Source organism: Pelobates fuscus, chromosome 8 (assembly GCF_036172605.1).
Source record: "Pelobates fuscus isolate aPelFus1 chromosome 8, aPelFus1.pri, whole genome shotgun sequence".
Classification (NCBI taxonomy): domain Eukaryota; kingdom Metazoa; phylum Chordata; class Amphibia; order Anura; family Pelobatidae; genus Pelobates; species Pelobates fuscus.
Window position 1 is genome coordinate 98,701,715 of NC_086324.1, and position 18,812 is coordinate 98,720,526.

The 18,812-nt window shown below is 38.0% G+C and overlaps 1 protein-coding gene across 4 annotated transcripts in view; it reads left to right on the forward strand.

Annotated features, from left to right (window-relative positions):
- The window catches only part of TNRC18 (trinucleotide repeat containing 18), a 170,979-nt gene extending 153,113 nt beyond the window's left edge, over nucleotides 1-17,866 (forward strand). For all 4 annotated transcript variants that reach the window (XM_063430182.1, XM_063430185.1, XM_063430184.1 and 1 more), the window contains 6 exons: nucleotides 3,280-3,396; nucleotides 6,328-6,492; nucleotides 9,171-10,420; nucleotides 11,487-11,723; nucleotides 15,175-15,249; nucleotides 16,379-17,866. In XM_063430182.1, the coding sequence (XP_063286252.1) occupies nucleotides 3,280-3,396; nucleotides 6,328-6,492; nucleotides 9,171-10,420; nucleotides 11,487-11,723; nucleotides 15,175-15,249; nucleotides 16,379-16,585 (2,051 nt within the window). In that variant the 3' untranslated portion in view covers nucleotides 16,586-17,866. The remainder of the gene's footprint in view (nucleotides 1-3,279; nucleotides 3,397-6,327; nucleotides 6,493-9,170; nucleotides 10,421-11,486; nucleotides 11,724-15,174; nucleotides 15,250-16,378) is intronic.
- The last annotated feature ends 946 nt before the right edge of the window (nucleotides 17,867-18,812 follow it).

An 18,812-nucleotide genomic window follows, 5' to 3' on the forward strand; every position in this document is an offset into this window, starting at 1 on the left:
CTGCATCCAGTTGCTTAGACATATAGGCAACAGGTCTTTGCCATGATCCCAAGTACTGTGTCAATACTCCCACAGCCATTCTTCTTTGCTCGTGTACATACAGGTAGAATGGTCGTGTGTAATCAGGTAGACCTAATGCTGGGGCACTCATCAAAGCCTTCTTCACATCTTCAAATGCCTTTTGCTGTTCTGGGGTCCATAGGAAGGGGTCGTGTTCTGTACCCTTGATAGCTGCATACAGAGGTTTCGCCAATATCGCATAACTGGGAATCCATATCCTACAGAAGCCTGCTGCCCCCAAGAACTCTCGCACTTGTCTTCTATTCTTGGGTATTGGTATTTGGCACACAGCTTCTTTTCTCTCTGGTCCCATTATTCTTTGACCTTCAGAGATATGGAATCCCAGATATTTGACAGTTGGCAGACACAACTGAGCCTTCTTCCTAGACACCTTGTATCCTGCCTTCCAGAGAATGTGTAATAGATCGTGTGTTGCTTGCTGACATATTTCCCTTGTAACTGCGGCTATCAACAAATCATCTACATATTGTAATAGTACACACTCTCCTGGGATGGACTTGAAATCCAGTAAGTCTTGACTTAAAGCTGAACCAAATAGGGTAGGTGAGTTTTTAAACCCTTGGGGCAGTCTTGTCCAAGTCATCTGGCGTTTCGAGCCCGTTACAGCATTTTCCCATTGGAATGCAAAGATACATTGGCTTTCTGCAGCAATTCGGAGGCAAAAGAAGGCATCTTTGAGGTCTAAGACTGTAAAATAGGTAGCCCCGCCCGGAATTAAAGCAAGCAGGTTATATGGATTGGGCACAACTGGGTGTATACTTACAACATCATTGACTGCTCTCAAGTCCTGCACAGGGCGATACTCATCTGTACCGGGCTTTTGAACAGGCAGCAATGGGGTGTTCCAGGGGGAAGTACAGAATTTTAGGATACCATACCGTATGAACTTATCCAGATACGATTGAATATTCTTCTTAGCCTTCTGCGGGATATGATATTGCCATAGGCACACTGGATAAACCCCAAGTTTTAGTTAAATTCGAATGGGTGGAATATTGCGGGCCAGTCCTGGTGGGTTGTTCTCTGCCCAAACTCCTGGTATGTTGAATAAGGATTCATCACTCTCAGGGTTTTGGCTAGTCAACGCTGTATAAAGTCGCCACTCTTCTTCCTTTGGTACTGATAATGTCATAATACCTGAAGGTCCATTAAACTTTAAGGATGTTGTTCCATTTGGTAGGAACGTTATCTGCGCTCGTAGTTTTGATAGCAAATCACGTCCCAACAATTGGACTGGGCATTCAGGCATATAAAGGAATTGATGTTTCACTACGTGGCCTCCCAATGTACATTGTCGACTTTTAAAAACTGTTTTTTCAGCACTTCTTCCAGTTGCTCCTATTACGGTGATACTTCTTCCAGATGGAGGAGCAACCAGGTCAGTCACCACCGAATGTTCAGCACCAGTATCAATCATGAATGCACTCCTTTTTCCCCCTATTGATACTTCGACCATAGGCTCCGCTCGGCCAAGGGGGATGGAGCCCGGTCGGTATCAATAGTCATCCATGACCGTGTCAGCCAATCCTACAAAGTCCCTGTCTTCTCTATCGCGGGACCTTTGCGCTGCGGGATAATATCTGTCTTCCCTAACACTACCTCTGTCATTACCATTACTCCCTCTGGGACCTCCTCTACCTCTCGCTCTACCTCTAAAGTTTCCATATCCTGCCCTGGGTTGGTCTCTCTCCTACTGCTCCCTTTTTGGACACTCGCTTCTCCAATGCCCTTCTTCTCTACAGTATGCACACTGATTCCTACTCAGGGGTTCTCTATTCCACTTACTGTCGCCTCTATCTGGTCCCCGTCTGTCTACGCCTGCGATCGCTACCGCTAGCATGTCCGCCTTTTTACGCATCTTGCACTCTTCCTCTTTCTTATTCTCTGATTCCCTATTCATGTAAACTTTATTAGCTACCTCCATTAGTTGGGTGATGGACATTCCTACAAACCCTTCTAACTTTTGTAGCTTGCGCTTAATATCTCCATAGGCTTGGCTGACAAAGGCAGAGTTTACCATTCGGGAATTCTCAGGGGCTTCCGGATTAAAAGGGGTATACAAGCGGTATGCCTCCAATAATCGGTCATAAAAGACACTGGGCGGTTCATCACTTTTCTGTAACACCTCAGCCGTCTTAGACATATTTATTGCTTTCTTCCCTCCGGCTTTCATGCCAGCAATTATAGCGTCTCTATAGGCTTTTAAATGAACCATATGTGTGCTGAACCGGGAGCCAAACGAAGTGGCATTTGATAATGTTTAGGCTTTTGGGTACCGGTCAGTTGTCGGGTTAGTATAGGACTTCGTTGAGGGGCGTCGGTTAGCCATATTCAAGAAGCCGCTTTAAAGCTTTTGCAGAGCATGATGCTTACATTACAGAATTACAATCTCAATGTTGTGTACAAGCCAGGATGTGAAATGTACATCAGTGACACCCTAAGCAGAACTATAACGGAACACGTGGCACCTAGAGGTGAGCATGAGCATCTTGCAGTTTGTTTGCTGCAGCAGGAACAGAATTTCTATGCCGAAGTCAATCAAGCAGACTATCTTAATGTCAAAGATCAGCGGCTACATTAGCTCATACAGCACACAGAAAATGATGCAACTTTGCAAGCACTGAAGTCTATAGTTCTGATGGGGTGGCCAGATGAAAACGATGCAGCACGTGCAATTATGAAGGAATATTGGTCCTTCAGAGATGAGATCAGCATACAAAATGGTATCTTGTACAATTTCCAAGGGTCATAGTGCCAAACATGGCAGACATTCACAACCACCTGAGAGACTTAACCTCTAGAATGTTATTACAAGGACAGTGTTTCACAATGTTGATTTATTAATACTAAAAGAGGGAGATGTTAGGTTTGGTTTATATGCAACTAACTCTATGGTTTATTCTCTATTGCACGTGTTTGCTGTTGGGGTGTGTACTTCCTTGCTGTATCTCCTGAAATATGGCTGCTATACACTAATAGCTTGCAGTGTCTTAATTTATATCTCCTGAAACAGAACCAGGTTAAACTAGTGACAGCAGCTTCTCCTCCTGTTCTACATTCGCATCCTGTTATTTATATTAAAAAAGTTTGTGGTTAAGACCATTGTGGTAATTTTCAGCTATTGGCAATAGTGGATACATAAAAACATTTATTTGCTCAGCTTAAATTTATGGAACTTCCTTGTTGTTCTATTATTAGGAAATCTAGACCAGGAAGAAGACATAGACCTGATCACAGTGGAGTTTGATGATGGAGACACAGGACGTATTCCACTGTCTCATATTCGTCTTTTACCACCCGATTACAAGATACAATGTAAGTTCAAGGGTTTTACTGAGTGTTACACAACACTATTGTAGAGAGAAGGCAAGGATCATACTCCTCTATCTTCAGTGCCTAATTAAATTGTACCTGTCATGGTACTTCCAAGTTGGCTTGAAATTAGAGAGTTACATTTAATTTTTAAATTGTGCTAGTAAATGTATAGAATTTAATGTAAAGCTTTAAACTGTTCTCCCCAACCTCACATATCCATTAAAGGGACACTGTAGCCACCAGAACAATTACAGCTTAATGTTGTTGTTCTGGTGAGTATAATCATTACCTTCAGACATTTTCATGCAAACACTTTACATTGCATTTTACATTGCCTTCTAAGAGGCAGGCCAGGAGCGGAGCCAAACGCCACCCTGGCCAATCAGCATCTTCTCATATATGCATCGAATCAATGCATCTTTATGGAGAAAGTTCAGCGTCTTCATGCAGAGAGTGGAGTCGCTGAACGTCTGAGGTGTGGCCACTACAGGTGTTCCTAGGCTTTTATGTAAATACTGAATTGTCTCTGAAAAAGGCAGTGTTTACATTAAAAAGCCTGCAGTTACAGACTATATTGAAGCTGTAGTTGTTCTGGTAACTATAGTGTCCCTTTAACCCCTTAAGGACACATGACATGTGTGACATGTCATGATTCCCTTTTATTCCAGAAGTTTGGTCCTTAAGGGGTTAAAGTAAAATCAAGCATTTCTCCTTGTTTTAGCAGCAAGAGAAGTATATGTAGTTGCAGCCTATCTCGCAATTAACCCCTTAACGCCGTTAGGGCGTTCTATGCCGTCCCGCATTAAATGTGCTTTAAAGCCATTGAGGCGGCATAGAACGCCCCCAGGAGCTAGGAGGTACTTGCCTCTGCCGCGATCCTCTTCTGGAGGGCTGCCTGACAGCCTAGGCAGCCCTCCCCCGGCAAATGTGGCCCCCGGGGGCCATGTGATCGCTCTCAAGGAGCAATCACATGGCCCCCTATAGCTGGCTGTGGATCTGCCAGCAGGGGGACTGTCTGAAATGTCAGACAGTCCCCCTGCTGGTGGGAAGAATAAAATAAAATGATTAAACATGTTTTAAAATAAATGTATTTATATAAAAATATAAAATATATATATATATATATTATAATTATAATATATATACATCTTATATATATATATAACGTGATACGTAGTGTATTTTAATGTTATACGATACGTAGTGTATTTTAATGTTAATATAGGTATATATTAGTATTAAAATACACTTAGAATGACGTTACAAATATATATTTATATATACACGTATAAATACAATAATAAATAAAATAAATAAAAGATTACAAAAAATAAAAAATTATACATATGTAATTTTATCCTAACTGTATTTTGTTATTAATATATTTATATATTGGTAACAAAATACACTTAGAATGATATTCTATATCTATCTATATATAAAATACAAATAACCGCAAAAATATATATACAGATAAATATATATAATTACATTAATAACTACATAAGTGTACACGTAGTCTTTAAATACATATATATTGAAATTCTACGTGTATATTTAAGTAATATTTTAACATAATTATGTGATTTAATTAGTTAAAATTTGATTGACATGCCTGACAACCCAGGCAAAAAGTGCAGAGAATTTGAATTGCAAGCACTATATTTAACCCTGTAACTTTACAAGACACCATAAAACCTGTACATGGGGGGTACTGTTTTACTCTGGAGACTTCGCTGAACACAAATATTAGTTTTTCTAAATGGTAACTTGTATTACAACAATGATATTTTTAGTAAACGTGAAGTTTTTTGCATTTTCCACACATGAACGGCACTTTTACTGACGATATTATTGTTGTAAAACAAGTTACCATTTTGAAACACTAAAAGTTGTGTTCAGCAAAGTCTCCTGAGTAAAACAGTATCCCCCATGTCCAGGTTTTATGGTGTTTTTAAAAGTTACAGGGCTAAATATAAGGCTTGCATTTCATTTTTTTCACATTAAAATTTGCCAGATTGGTTATGTTGCCTTTTGAGACCGTATGGTAGCCCAGGAATAAGAATTACCCCCATGATGACATACCATTTGCAAAAGTAGACAACCCAAGGTATTGCAAACGGGGTATGTCCAGTCATTTTTAGTAGCCACTTAGTTACAAACACTGGCCAAAGTTCTTTTGCTTTTTTCACACAAAAACAAATATGAACGCTAACTTTGGCCAGTGTTTGTGACTAAGTGGCTACTACAAAAGACTGGACATACCCCACTTGCAATACCTTGGGTAGTCCACTTTTGCAAATGGTATGCCATCATGGGGGTAAATCTCATTCCTGGGCTACCACACGGTCTCAAAGTTAACATTACTAATCTGGCAAATTTCAATGTGAAAAAACTGAAAAATGGAATGTGCTATATTTGACCCTTTAACTTTCCAAAACACCATAAAAACTGTTAATGGGGGCTACTGTTGTACTCGTGAGACTTTGCAGAATCCAAATATGTGCTTTTTTTCCCCAGTAAACGCTATATATCACATACAGCTAAAATGTGAGGCGGAACTACAATTTTTAAAAAAAAATTAAAATTTCTCAGTTCTTTTTATTTTATTCATAATAAATATTTAATATGAAATGAAAGCCCTTTTTTCCTGAACAAAATGATATATAATAAGTGTGGGTGCATATAATATGAAAGAGGTGAATTACTGTTGAACAGACATATAGCGCAAATTCCAGTTTTTGTTTACATTTTGTTTTGATCAGAACATGTACTATTGACTCCGTCCTGAAGGGGTTAAATCTGCTCTGATAGCAGCATATGCTACAACATGCATACATTTAAAAATACGTTTGCTTTATAAAAAAGGAAATGATTCTTAGATTATTAGATAGTAGACATGTACATCAAAATGTGTTTTTTCTTTTGTAGGTGCAGAGCCCTCCCCTGCTTTATTGGTTCCAAGCGCAAAACGGAGAATACGGAAATCCAGCAAAGAGCAAATAGAAGGAAAAGATGGTGGTCCTATTGGCAGTGAAGAGGGGCTGGTGAAGAGCAAACAAAGAGGACGGAAACCAAGTATCAAGCAAGTTGCTGGTATGTAACTCCTTGTAATGTATGGTATTACTGTATTACTAAAGGGACCATATTGTGATTAAATGGGAGAATAGTTATAATTTTTAAACACCCAAAACATAATTACCCTAAATAATGCTGCACTGAGATAACAGAGTGAGAATATACTTATAACGTTAATCACAATGTCTTCAGGGTTCCATAAAAATAAATTAAAACCCAGATAGACCCTTGTCAGAACTTTTTCAGCACGCTCTGGGTATGTACACTTTTTAGAGACTTTAAAGGAACATTCCCACCCTTGTAAAAATATTGGCTCATTGAAGGTTTTATAAGGGCAGGAAAAGTAGGGAAGGTCTGATTCTAAAAAGTGTTTCCAACATTCCAGCATTAAAATAAATATATTTATTGAGAATGTTGGAGTGTTCCTTCAAGGGACACACAAAGGTTGGTTTGCCAGACATGTTATGCACTGCATAGCTGATTCATTATAAAATGTGAAAAGAAAAAAGTAACTATACAAGGGTTTCAGTTCAGGCTGTGTTGCACAAGTTGTTAGAGGAAAAATTTAAAGAAATGTATATAGCTCACCACTTCCTTTATTTGTTACATGACCCATGCACCATACACCTCTGTGAATCATGGCTGTGGTACTTTTGCCTGTAGTGTCTCATTTAAACTGTTTAGTGTGTACCTGCCATGGTTGCATTGCAAGTTAATTTGGTAACCATTGAATTTTAAAAGCAAGAGTACATTAATTGAGTAATGCATTTTCACAAAATGTCTTTAAGAGAATTTATTCATTATTTTATATAATATGCTCACTAGGGGGTGCTACTTTATGCAAAAAAAAAAAACTATTTTCTACATATATTTTTTTTCCTTTTCAAACACTTCTGTTTTATATAGAAAACATCTGCCCACTCTTACTGCTTATGCATATATTTCCATAAACTGAAACCTCAGGCTGAAATTCTTTAAAGAAAATGTCATTGTGGAGAAAAATATATTTTATTTTGTATTATTACACACACAGCTCTCTTATGTCATTCAGAATTACGTGATATAAAAGCATTTAGGTGTATTATTTTTACATGTAATTTATAATCAGTATGCAGGGAAGTTATTTTAATCTTGTAAGATCTGCTCAGGTTCTCCCTTCTCCTAAAATCCCCCATTGTGCTTGAAATGCCTATATTTACAATTTAGGTGCAAAGGACATTTAAAAGACCTATGTATGCACCCAGACCACTCCATCTCGGTGAAGTGATCTAGGTGCAGTTGCCCTGCAGTTTTAACCCAGCGATGTATAACATTTTTGTAGAAATTGCAGTGTTTACCTTGAAGGATTTTTAAACACTCCTAGTTGCTGTTATGCTGCCAGCCACTAGGGGAACTTCCTATGCTGCAACCAAGGGAAACTTGAATTCAATGCTTCCCTATGAAAATCATTTGATTGAATGAGCGTGTGCGGTGCTCGCCATGCATGCACATCACATCCCAAATGCTCCTCTATGATAAATCCCCTCTATGAGGAGCATTGGAGTAGACAACCACAGAGAGCAGTGCCTCCAGGATGATGTACACTATAGTGTTCCTTTAAAATATACTCATTTTCATGAGCTGAAAAGGTTCTATAACTTGCTATACAAATGAGCATTAATTGCTGCATAAGATTCTCTGAGCTACCTTTTGATTTTATATAGTAATGCACAATTGGAGTTCTGTGGTTGGGTTGATGTAAGGCCACAGATCATGGGTGCAATCAGTAAATGTCATTTGGAGATCACAATAAGTTGTTCTTGGATATTTACACACTCAGTCTATGTAAATCAAGAACAGAATTGGACAATTTAAATCATCAAATTATATTATCAATATTTTTGTCTTAAGAAATGTAATGGAAGCACTTCCTGAACTAGTATTAATTATATTGAATCATCTGATAACTTACAAATGCAATGTACAAATTGTAGCACACTGCTCTATAAAACTAGATAAATAGCTCAAAAAAACAAACAACAACCCAACTTATATTTTGAGTTTACTGCAAATCTGTTGGCAACTCATAGAAATGGGGTACACTAGCATCGGTTGAGATTTAATACAACAGAACAATCTTATGTGACTTAATGCTCATTTTATTTTATTTTGTGATGCTCTTTTGTTTAATGATATCATAGGGAATGTGATGTATATGAATACAGATAGGCAGTGGTGGTTGGGGCAGTTTAAAGATGGTAGGTTACAAGCCTCTACCCCAGAAGTTGACTTCTGACCATTTTCTACATGTGCTCAGTAAGATATCATCCTTTTGTGAACACCATAAACCTATAGATACGCACATGTGGGAAACGATAAAAAAACACTTTTAAAAGGTCCTACTCCACTCCTTGATACCATTGCCCAATGATAGTGCTAAATACAGAACAAAATGTTGGCCTGTCTTTTAGGGTGTCTAGAACTGGATAGCCCTATGCAAAACAAATTGGTAGCATCATAAATCTTGTTAGCGCAGGCAAGGCTATTCCCAGAAAATAAGAAATCCTCAAAATATGGACATGAATGCTCGTTTAGAACTTTGAAGCAGCAATTTCTAAACACATAGTAGTGCCTTGAATTTAGTTCTAGCTTGGGTAAATTTTAAGTAATATGCAACTTCTGTTAGAATCACTTATTTATAACTGTTGGTGTTACAGGAGATGTATCAATTCAAGAAATCATTGGTGATGAAGAAATTGCAACATCAGGTCAAGATATCCAACAAAATGTAATGCAGTCAAACACAGGAAACACCGACCGGAAAAACCCTTCAACCCCAACAGAAACTCCAGCTGCCATTGTTTCAACAAAAGCTACAAAACCTGGAAAAGTGAAGATTACCACTAAGCTCTGTGGTTCTAAGCAGACTTCTTATCCAGGGTCTGTGTATGGAAAAGTTGCAAATGGAGATGGGCATTGTGACTCCAACATAGCCGTGTTCACCCAAAATGTATTAGAAGGGAATGTGAAAGCAAAGAAAGTAAGAAAACAAGATGATCAAGGAGACTTTGTACCAACTTCCAAAACCCAGAGGAAGACAGATAGTGAAATTCTGGTGAAATTGGACCATGAAGGGGTAATGTCTCCAAAGACTAAAACAACTAAGGAGGCAATGATGAGGCTTGAAGATCCTATCACCACAGTACGAAGAGATCAAAAAAACGTGGGCATTGGCTACTCTAACGTAGTCATAACTGAAGCCAAAGAGAAGCCTTTAAGATCAAAAGCTAATGCAGCAGAAGACTCTCTGACTCATCTCTTTGGATCTGAAGTATTTGATAGTGCTGAAGACCATTCAAGGAATAAATCTGATCAGCGCCAAGAAAATCAAGAACCTAAAGAGGAGAATGAGAGCAGTGGTAGTAGCTCAGAATCTGAAGCGGATGAGGGCAGAGAACAGAAGGCCAGTCAAGCACAGAAAGATAGTACCAGCAGTAGCTCTTGCTCTTCAACAGCTGTATCATCAACAAAATCTTCTTCATCCTCTAGCAGTAGCTCTTCTTCCTCATCATCATCCTCTTCCTCCGCATCATCTTCTTCTTCAACATCATCATCTTCAAGTTCAAGCTCTTCATCAACTTCAACAGATGACGATTTGTCCAGTAGTTCAGAGGATGAAGCTCAGGAGGCACCCAACCCTTCAAATACCCAGCAACATCTGCAAGTGAAAGATATTAAACCAGCCAGCGATTGCAGAGTTGCCATCCATATTCCGAACCAGAAGCCGCAAAAACAAGAGCAGCAGAAAGGGTCTAAAGGCAAACCCAAAAAAAGAGAAGGTATACATCTACCTACAACCAAGGAACTGGCCAAGAGGCAAAGGCTTCCTTCTGTGGAGAATAGACCTAAGATTGCAGCATTTTTACCTGCAAGGCAGCTCTGGAAGTGGTTTGGAAAGCCTACACAGGTAATACTAATTAGCTACCAATATATACAGTGGTAATTTTAAAATATAGTAGTGAACTATAGCATTCTTGCAGAACAATCTGAGTTCATATTTGTCATTGATCTGTCCTTAAACTCAGAACAATCATTTTATTTTTTACTCAAAAGGGATACTATAGTGCCAGAAATGCAAAGCTGTATTTATGGCACTTTTCCTCTCCCCTGCCCCACCCCGGTAAATAAAGGGTAAAAAAAAACACTTTATACACTTACCTTATCCCAGCACTGATGTCACTCGGCGCTCCTCCGCTTCAGATATCCTGTGACAAGCAGGCGCTAATGTTCATGCACGGCAAGTGCCACGCGCATTAGACCTCCCCATAGGAAAGCATATGGGGAAAAATCAGAAGCTGGATGTCCTCATGCATAGTGTGAGGACGTCCAGCATCAGATACCGAACCAAAGTACCATTTTGATCCAGGAAGCACCACCAGTGGCTATCTTGGAGAAAGCCACTGGAGGCAGACTTAGAGTTGTACTGCAAACATTGCAGTTTCTCTGGAACTGCAATGTTTTACATTGCAGCTCTAAGTGCAAAATGGACACTAGGCACTCAGACCACTTCAGCTCTTTGAAGTTGTCTGGGTGCAAAGTGTCCCTTTAAATAATCCCAACATTGTAATTTATTTACACAGTTGTCATTAGTTTATTAGGTCTCTTGTGATTGCTCTCATTGATGTAGTAATACATTTTTTTATGGGGGTGTTTGTGTGTCTGAAAGAATTCTGTTTAGAAACTTATTGTTTTTTATTGTATACTTATTGCAATTTTTTGCAGTTTTTTTTCTTTGTACTATTTTAAATTTTTTGTATTTATTTCTGGGTGGCTCTTATATTCGAAACAATTGGTGTACCTGAAGTACTGTATGACTAATGCACTCTTTATTTATTTTTTAGTGCAGGAACAATCACCAAATACAATGTCTACACATATATATTTATTTGGTCTTAAATAATGATATGCTTCATAGAAAAATATTTTGGTGAGTAATTGCTCATAGTTGACGCCAAATCATTCTATTATTTCAGAGGAGAGGTATGAAAGGAAAAGCCAGAAAATTATTCTACAAGGCTATTGTCCGTGGGAAGGAAATAATCAGAATTGGAGATTGTGCAGTGTTTCTGTCTGCAGGGAGACCGAATCTGCCTTATATTGGTCGTATACAGAGCATGTGGGAATCTTGGGGGAATAACATGGTTGTAAGGGTAAAGTGGTTCTATCACCCAGAAGAAACTAATCCAGGAAAGAAACTCAATACTGGCAAGGTAAAGGAAACCAGCAGAGCTAATGTTTGGGGTGAATTTGCTACTAGAAAATATTTTCATAGGCAATATGGCGTAGTTGCGTGCCTTCCACTAGTTTTTGGTACCAGGATTTATTCAAACATTGATGTTCCTATAATATAAAACAAATTAGAGCACTAATTGTTTCATATGATGAGGATTTACATTTTTTTTATACACTGAACAAAATTATAAACACAACACTTGTTTTTGCCGCAATTTTTCATGAGCTGAACTCAAAGACCTGTGCAATAATCATGCTGTCTAATCAGCATCGCGATACCACACCTGTGAGGTGAATAGATTATCTCGGCAAAGGAGACGTGCTCACTGACACAGATTTAGACAGATTTGTGAACAATATTTGAGAGAAATAGGCCTTGTGTACATAGAAAAAGTCTTCGATCTTTGAGCTCAGCTCTTGAAAAATAGTGGCAAAAACAAAAGTGTTGCGTTTAAATTTTATTTAGTGTGTTTTAAATATTAATAAAAAAATGTGTTAATTAGGAAGATTGAAAACAAATACACTTGACAATTCATAGAGTAAATCTGTGACAGTATTATTTTGTATTATAGGAACAAACCGGGACAAATTGCAGATAAAATGTCATCCGTTTTACTATTTTTGAGCTTCAGATTGTAACAATGAGAAAATATTCAACTGCAAATTCTCAATTATATATATAACATATTGATCATATCATGGCCTCCAAAACAATTTCTAATTACCAATTGTAAAACAAAATATAGGGAGTAGCTTAAGGCTACCTATTTTCTTTTATTAAGGTGACACTCTTGCTAGGGCACCATGCCTGCTTCCTTACTGTTAATTTTTTTGTAATTTTCACCAAAGAGGGCTTTAGAGCAGCGCTCATAAGTCTGATTAGAAACCCTGTCAATCAGAGAGTCAGGAATTGCATGTGCAGCACCACTCATCTGAGAGAGGACTTTCTTTGGACTTGTAAAACTAACTATTGGTGAGTTGTACTTGTAAGTCACTCTCACGTCAGCATGCTAAATTTGAGACACAGAACATGTAATTCCCAGCTCTATGAGCTCCACTTTACAGCCCTTTTTTATAAAAATATAATTGTGAGGAAGAAGGGATGGGACGGTATTCTAGCACCATTACAACTTCCCAAAGATTACGTATCTTGGTATTTAGAGTGTTCCGTTAATTCTGAATCAACATGAACAATAAGGAATTAAAACAAACAGCATGCATATTTTCTCTCTATTGAGAAACTGTCATATATGCTTTAGATAAGCTGTCAGAATATGTCTTAATCGTATTAACAGGGCTCAAAATTTCAAGTCATATATTAACATTAGTGTTTTTAAACCACCAACATATTTAGCAGAGCTATAAAATTATACAGTGGGGGCATATATAACAGCAGGTAATCAACAAACTAACGTCAGCTGTTACAAGAGGTGATATTATCAGAGTAACTAATACATAGTTGTTTTTTCAATTCATTTTTCCCGTGGAACCCTTTGACATAGTGTATCAACATTGTGGAACCTCCTAACCCGTAAAAAAATATATATTGTGCCGTTTTTGTATGTGCTGGTGTGTGTCTTTGTGTATACCCACAGATAGCGACACAAACTGGCACATAGTGGCACACAGATACACACACACCTTGACACACAGTGTGTATCTGTGTGTGTGTATCTATGTTTGTATGTATGTGTCAGTGTGTGTGTGTGTGTATGTATCTGACACACAGATATACAAACACACACTGGCACATAGTGGCACACAGATACACACTGACACACACACTCAGACATAGTGACATACACACACTTGCACATGCACACACTCAGATACACACATTGACACATACACACAGTGTCATATACACACACTGACACTCAGATACATACACACACATACAAACACAATGGCACATACACACACATACTGACATACACACTTAGATACACACAGTGACACATACACAAACCTTAACACACAGATACACACTGACACACTCAGACACACATACACTCTCATTGACACACATACACTCTCACTGACACACACACACTCACTGACACACACACACTCTCACTGACACACACACACACATACACTCTTACTGACAGACACCCATACTCTTTGACAGACACACTCTCACTGACAAACACGCATGCGATTTTACAGACACACATACGACACATATAAACTCTCACTGACAAGAACACATACATTCTTACTGACAAACAAATACACACTCACACATTCACTGACAAGCACACATATACTCTGACAGACACACAAACACATACAAACTCCCAAACAGATACACATACAATTTATTATTTTTTTTAATTTTACTCCACCCAGCCCCCCTACCTTTGGGAGTGCTGGCATGGAGTCTCTATGTCCCATTGGGGCTGCTGGGCTGAGCATGCGGTCCCTGGGGTCCAGTGGGACTGCTGGGCTGAGCCTGGGTCCATTGGGGCTGCTGGGCTGAGCGTGCAGGCCCTGGAGTTCAGTGGGGCTGCTGGGCTGAGCCTGGGATCCGGTGGGGCTGCGGAGCACTGGTGTGTGGTACCTGGGGTCCAGTGGGGCTGCTGAGCGGCTGGCGGCGAGGGAGCAGTGATCTCCCTGCTCAGTTCCCTCGTGTGCCTCTTAGTAATGCCGGAGCCAAAGTGACGTCATATTCCGGCTCCAGCATCACTGCTGTGCGCACGAGGGAACTGAGCAGGGAGATCACTGCTCCCTCGCCGCCTGCAGCCATTTTATTTTTAAACATTTTGGCAGAACACCAATTGGGAAACACTGTTCTAGACTAAAGAACTATTTTCATTACCCCCTGCTACTTCCTCTAGGATATTATTAATTACCACTACCATTGATTAAATTTCACCGTACATGTTTTTTTGTTTTAATCTAATTCTATTTAATATAAAAATTTAAAAAATAACTATTTGAAATACACCATGGTGTAAATATTCTTCTTACCACTACTTGCTACACTCAATAAAACAGTGATGACTAAATGTAGCACTGCAGATATTTGTGATTTTCATCTCACTTGATCAATACAGTCTATACAAAGTGAGTCAAAAGACATGGCTAGCCCTAACACTTAAATACTGACATGATGCTAAATGTTACATTATTACCACTATGACATAGGCCAGTGGGTGCAACCATTGGCCGTATAGTGATAATGATGTGATTATTTTAATGTCATATATTATATAGCAGTTTTATAGGTGGTTCCTGACCTCTGTCACCCAGTACTATCAGTCTAGCACAGACTTTGTTATTAATTAGTTTGTGTTTCCTTGCATTCATAAGAGAATATCGTCAATACTGATAATTACTCCTAGATCACAGTTTGTGTTATCTTGTATACAGTTTATCAGTATTTGTTTTATAATCAAGCATTTTTTTCTTTTTATGGGCATAAAGAATTGGGATCAGAAATCTTGCAAAGGTGCCACATCTGGTCTGCAAGTATCCAGTCAGAGGAAAGATTTTATGGAGGTGAGTGGAGGGTGTACATTGCCCAGAGTTTGCGATTTCCCCACATCCATAACCAGGCAATAAGGGAATAAAACTAGTCTCACCATAAGTAAACATGTATGAATACAATTTTCTACAAAGAAACATTAACTTTTAATACTCTTAACGGTATAGCAGTAGTTGGTGACATTGGTTGATAATAGATGTTTTCAAATCACATTTGCCCTGCTGCTCATTCCCCTGATCACATTCATGGTTGATTCCACTGTTGTGTCTTTCAACATGCTCCAAGATGGCTTGATGAAATCAGAACTTCATTATTAAGTCTGGCCATTACAAGAAATCAAACATAAAAATGTAAAGTGCAGATACAAAGTAAAAAAAAAATTGCCTGTATTTCCTAATTATTTAATATTTCTTGCCCTTTGAGTTGCACTGCTCAAGAAGGGCTGCTAAAGGACATGTTTCTTAGCTTTTTATTTTGAAGGGGGAAGGTTGGAATTCCATGAGCAAATTCATATGTTCCACATAAAAATAATTAGTTGCTTCATGTTATCCTTATGAAAGTTACTTCAGTCACATATAATTGTTAAGCATCCCAGTTCACTGCATGTCTACACAAGGAAAACAATGGATTGGGTGATAATATATCCTATGTGCTTCACTGGCATAAATAAAGGAGGAAAATATAGCTGCCTTTCACAGTAAATGTATAGCATCCATTGTTTACAGAGGATTTATGTGAAGCTTTACGCTTTCAACAGTTTTAATGTTAAATACCTTACATGTAGCTCAATGGTACCTTATCCATTTTGACACTAACCGTAATTATGTAAATATTAGGATAGTAATAACAATTATATTTTCAAATGTATTTGTTTTTTTACATTCTTCTCAGTTTCAAAGTGTTTCAGTTGAACTAGAGAAGCCATTTGTTGTTGGCAGTTGCCTGGGTTTTGACAAGTAGTGTTCCTATTTCAATACATAGTCCTAGTCCTACTTTTAATATTATTGATTTCAAATTTTGGGTCTTGACCAAGGGTCTATAAATTGCTGGTCTAATTCAGTTTATGTTACTGTATATACAAAAACAGTTAAATGTCCAGTGTAAATATCTTGTTTCCTAATTTGTTGCTTCTTTGTACTACAGCGTGCCTTGTATCAGTCCTCTCATGTCGATGAGAATGATGTTCAGACTGTGTCTCACAAATGTCTGGTGGTTGCTATTGAGCAATATGAGCAGATGCGAAAGACAAAAAAGTACCAGGATAGTGAAGATCTTTATTACCTGGCTGGAACATATGAACCCACCACAGGAATGATATTTAACACAGATGGAGTGCCTGTTATCTGTTGAACATACAGAAATATTTTTTGCAAGTTGTAACCGGTTTAACAGACTTTGTCTTGACTAATCATACACTAATGTTTATACAAAGGGAATCTGACTACTCCCAGCACATCACTCTCCGAAATATAATGTCATTAGTAGTACTAACATCACATAGTTTGGAAAATTCTGCTAAATATTTTTCATATAGGGTACAATATGTTTATGACCCACACAAACTTCAGATGGATTGAATGTTATTTGAGCCTTAGTTCATGCTCGCTGAACCGATACATGATTGAAGAAAACAGTTTGTTATGATTGTGGGATGTGCGTCAAATCCCAAGAACACTAAAGAAATAAGGAAATGCATGAGGAGAACTCTCAACCATATAACATTAAATCAGTGGAGAAATAAACTTCTGGACTTTTTGTTTCTTCAGGCTGTAAGAGCCGATTGTGAATATGGAAAATGGGAAAACAGTACTTTAAAAAAAAAAAAAGATGGTGGCGTATAATACCCATAATGCACAAAGACTTGTATTATTTTTTTTGTGAAGGAAAAAAAAAAATTAGAAATCACAAAAGGCTTCACGGATAATCTTATCTGGGAATATAATTTATAGTGAGAGCAAGCTGGGTGTCTCTAACAAATAGAAATATGGTCCAGATATTAAAACACTACATCCTGGACCAAACCTCCCATGGTTTTTCATGTACATAGTCATCAGATGGATTACATTTTCACCTAGATACGTATGTTTGTGTATGTATTCTATGTATAATGTGCGTGTGTGTGTATATGTGTTATATATTATCATGTATACAAACACACTGATCATACTATATATACATACATATACATATGCATATATGTAGTTTACCATAAATATATATATATAGAGAGAGAGAAATTTTAAATTCTTTTAAAACTGTAAACAATCTACAGTTAACGTGAACAAAAAGGTTCAACTCAGTCTAATGACTAGAAAAGTGTTTTTTATTTCATATTTGTGTTTGTAAATGACCTGGGAACACACCTGCACATATACACAAGCTCAGCTCACAGAAATGTATTTGTACTGTACTTAACGCTACAATGTAAATGAGAAAAGGATTTCATGCTGGTACACTGTACCAGATAAAGCACTTACTGCCTTTTTCAGACACCACGGTTTTCCAGACAATCTTGCTGTGGAAAGAGTTTGTCCTTTTTTTTTTTTTGTTTGTTCATGGTTTTTTTGGGGTTTTTTTTTTTTTAAGCTATTTGTTTTGTTGAAAAGTTCTGTGTGCTCCCTTTTCATAAAAAAAAAAAAAAAATACTGTAGCAAATACTGTGTCCTTGTTATTTTTAAAAAAAAAAACATATTTATTTAGGTGTGTGTGTGTGTGTTGTTTTTTTGTTGTTGTTGTTTTTTTGGGGTGAGACCAAACACAAAAGTCTCCACTGTGTAATTGCAAACAATACTGTTGTGCATCACCTGTATATCTTAAGTTGGATTTTGGAAAGTCCTCCTTGGGCACATAGACTAAAGAAATCATACTTCCAAACTATGAAGAGTTTCCCAGCTTGACATGCAAATGAAAAGCAGAAGGCATCGTGCTTCAGATGTAATTCTGCATTTCTGAAGGTACCCTCGGCAATGGAGGCTTATTATTATTATTTTTATAATTCTTTATTTTTGGAGTGCAATGTTACATATAGGAGTAAGCAATGATTAATATTAGGAAATATGCTATGTTAAGAAGATGTATGCAGGTATGCTGAGTCAAAATATGCTGCACAATAATAAATATGCTCAGGTGTTATAGGTCAGTAGATGAGTGGTCAATAATAACTACATAATCAAACTGTGCAATCTGACAGAATAGATAATCAAGATTTTGAGGTATAAACATGCTTGGGGAAATGCCACCAGATAGAACAATGGGTTAAGAGCGATCATGTAAGAGGCAGGCTGTGTTGCCTATAATACACAAGGCACAGGAGTTAATAAAAGGGCGGGATAGCTAGAGGCAAAAACAGTGTAGATAATAAGAAGCCACCATAAAGAAAAAGAAAAAATAAGTAGAACCAGTAGGATAGGCTTGAAACAAGCCAACGTCCCCGCTCAGCCAATGCCACAAGGTGCCTGGTGAGTCCTCCACCGCTTTCCTGCCACAGGTGCGGATCCCCCAGGCAGCAGGCGTCAGAATGACAGCTGTACTGCATCTCCACTACCCATGCTGGTAAGACTCCCTGTGCGGCAGTCTT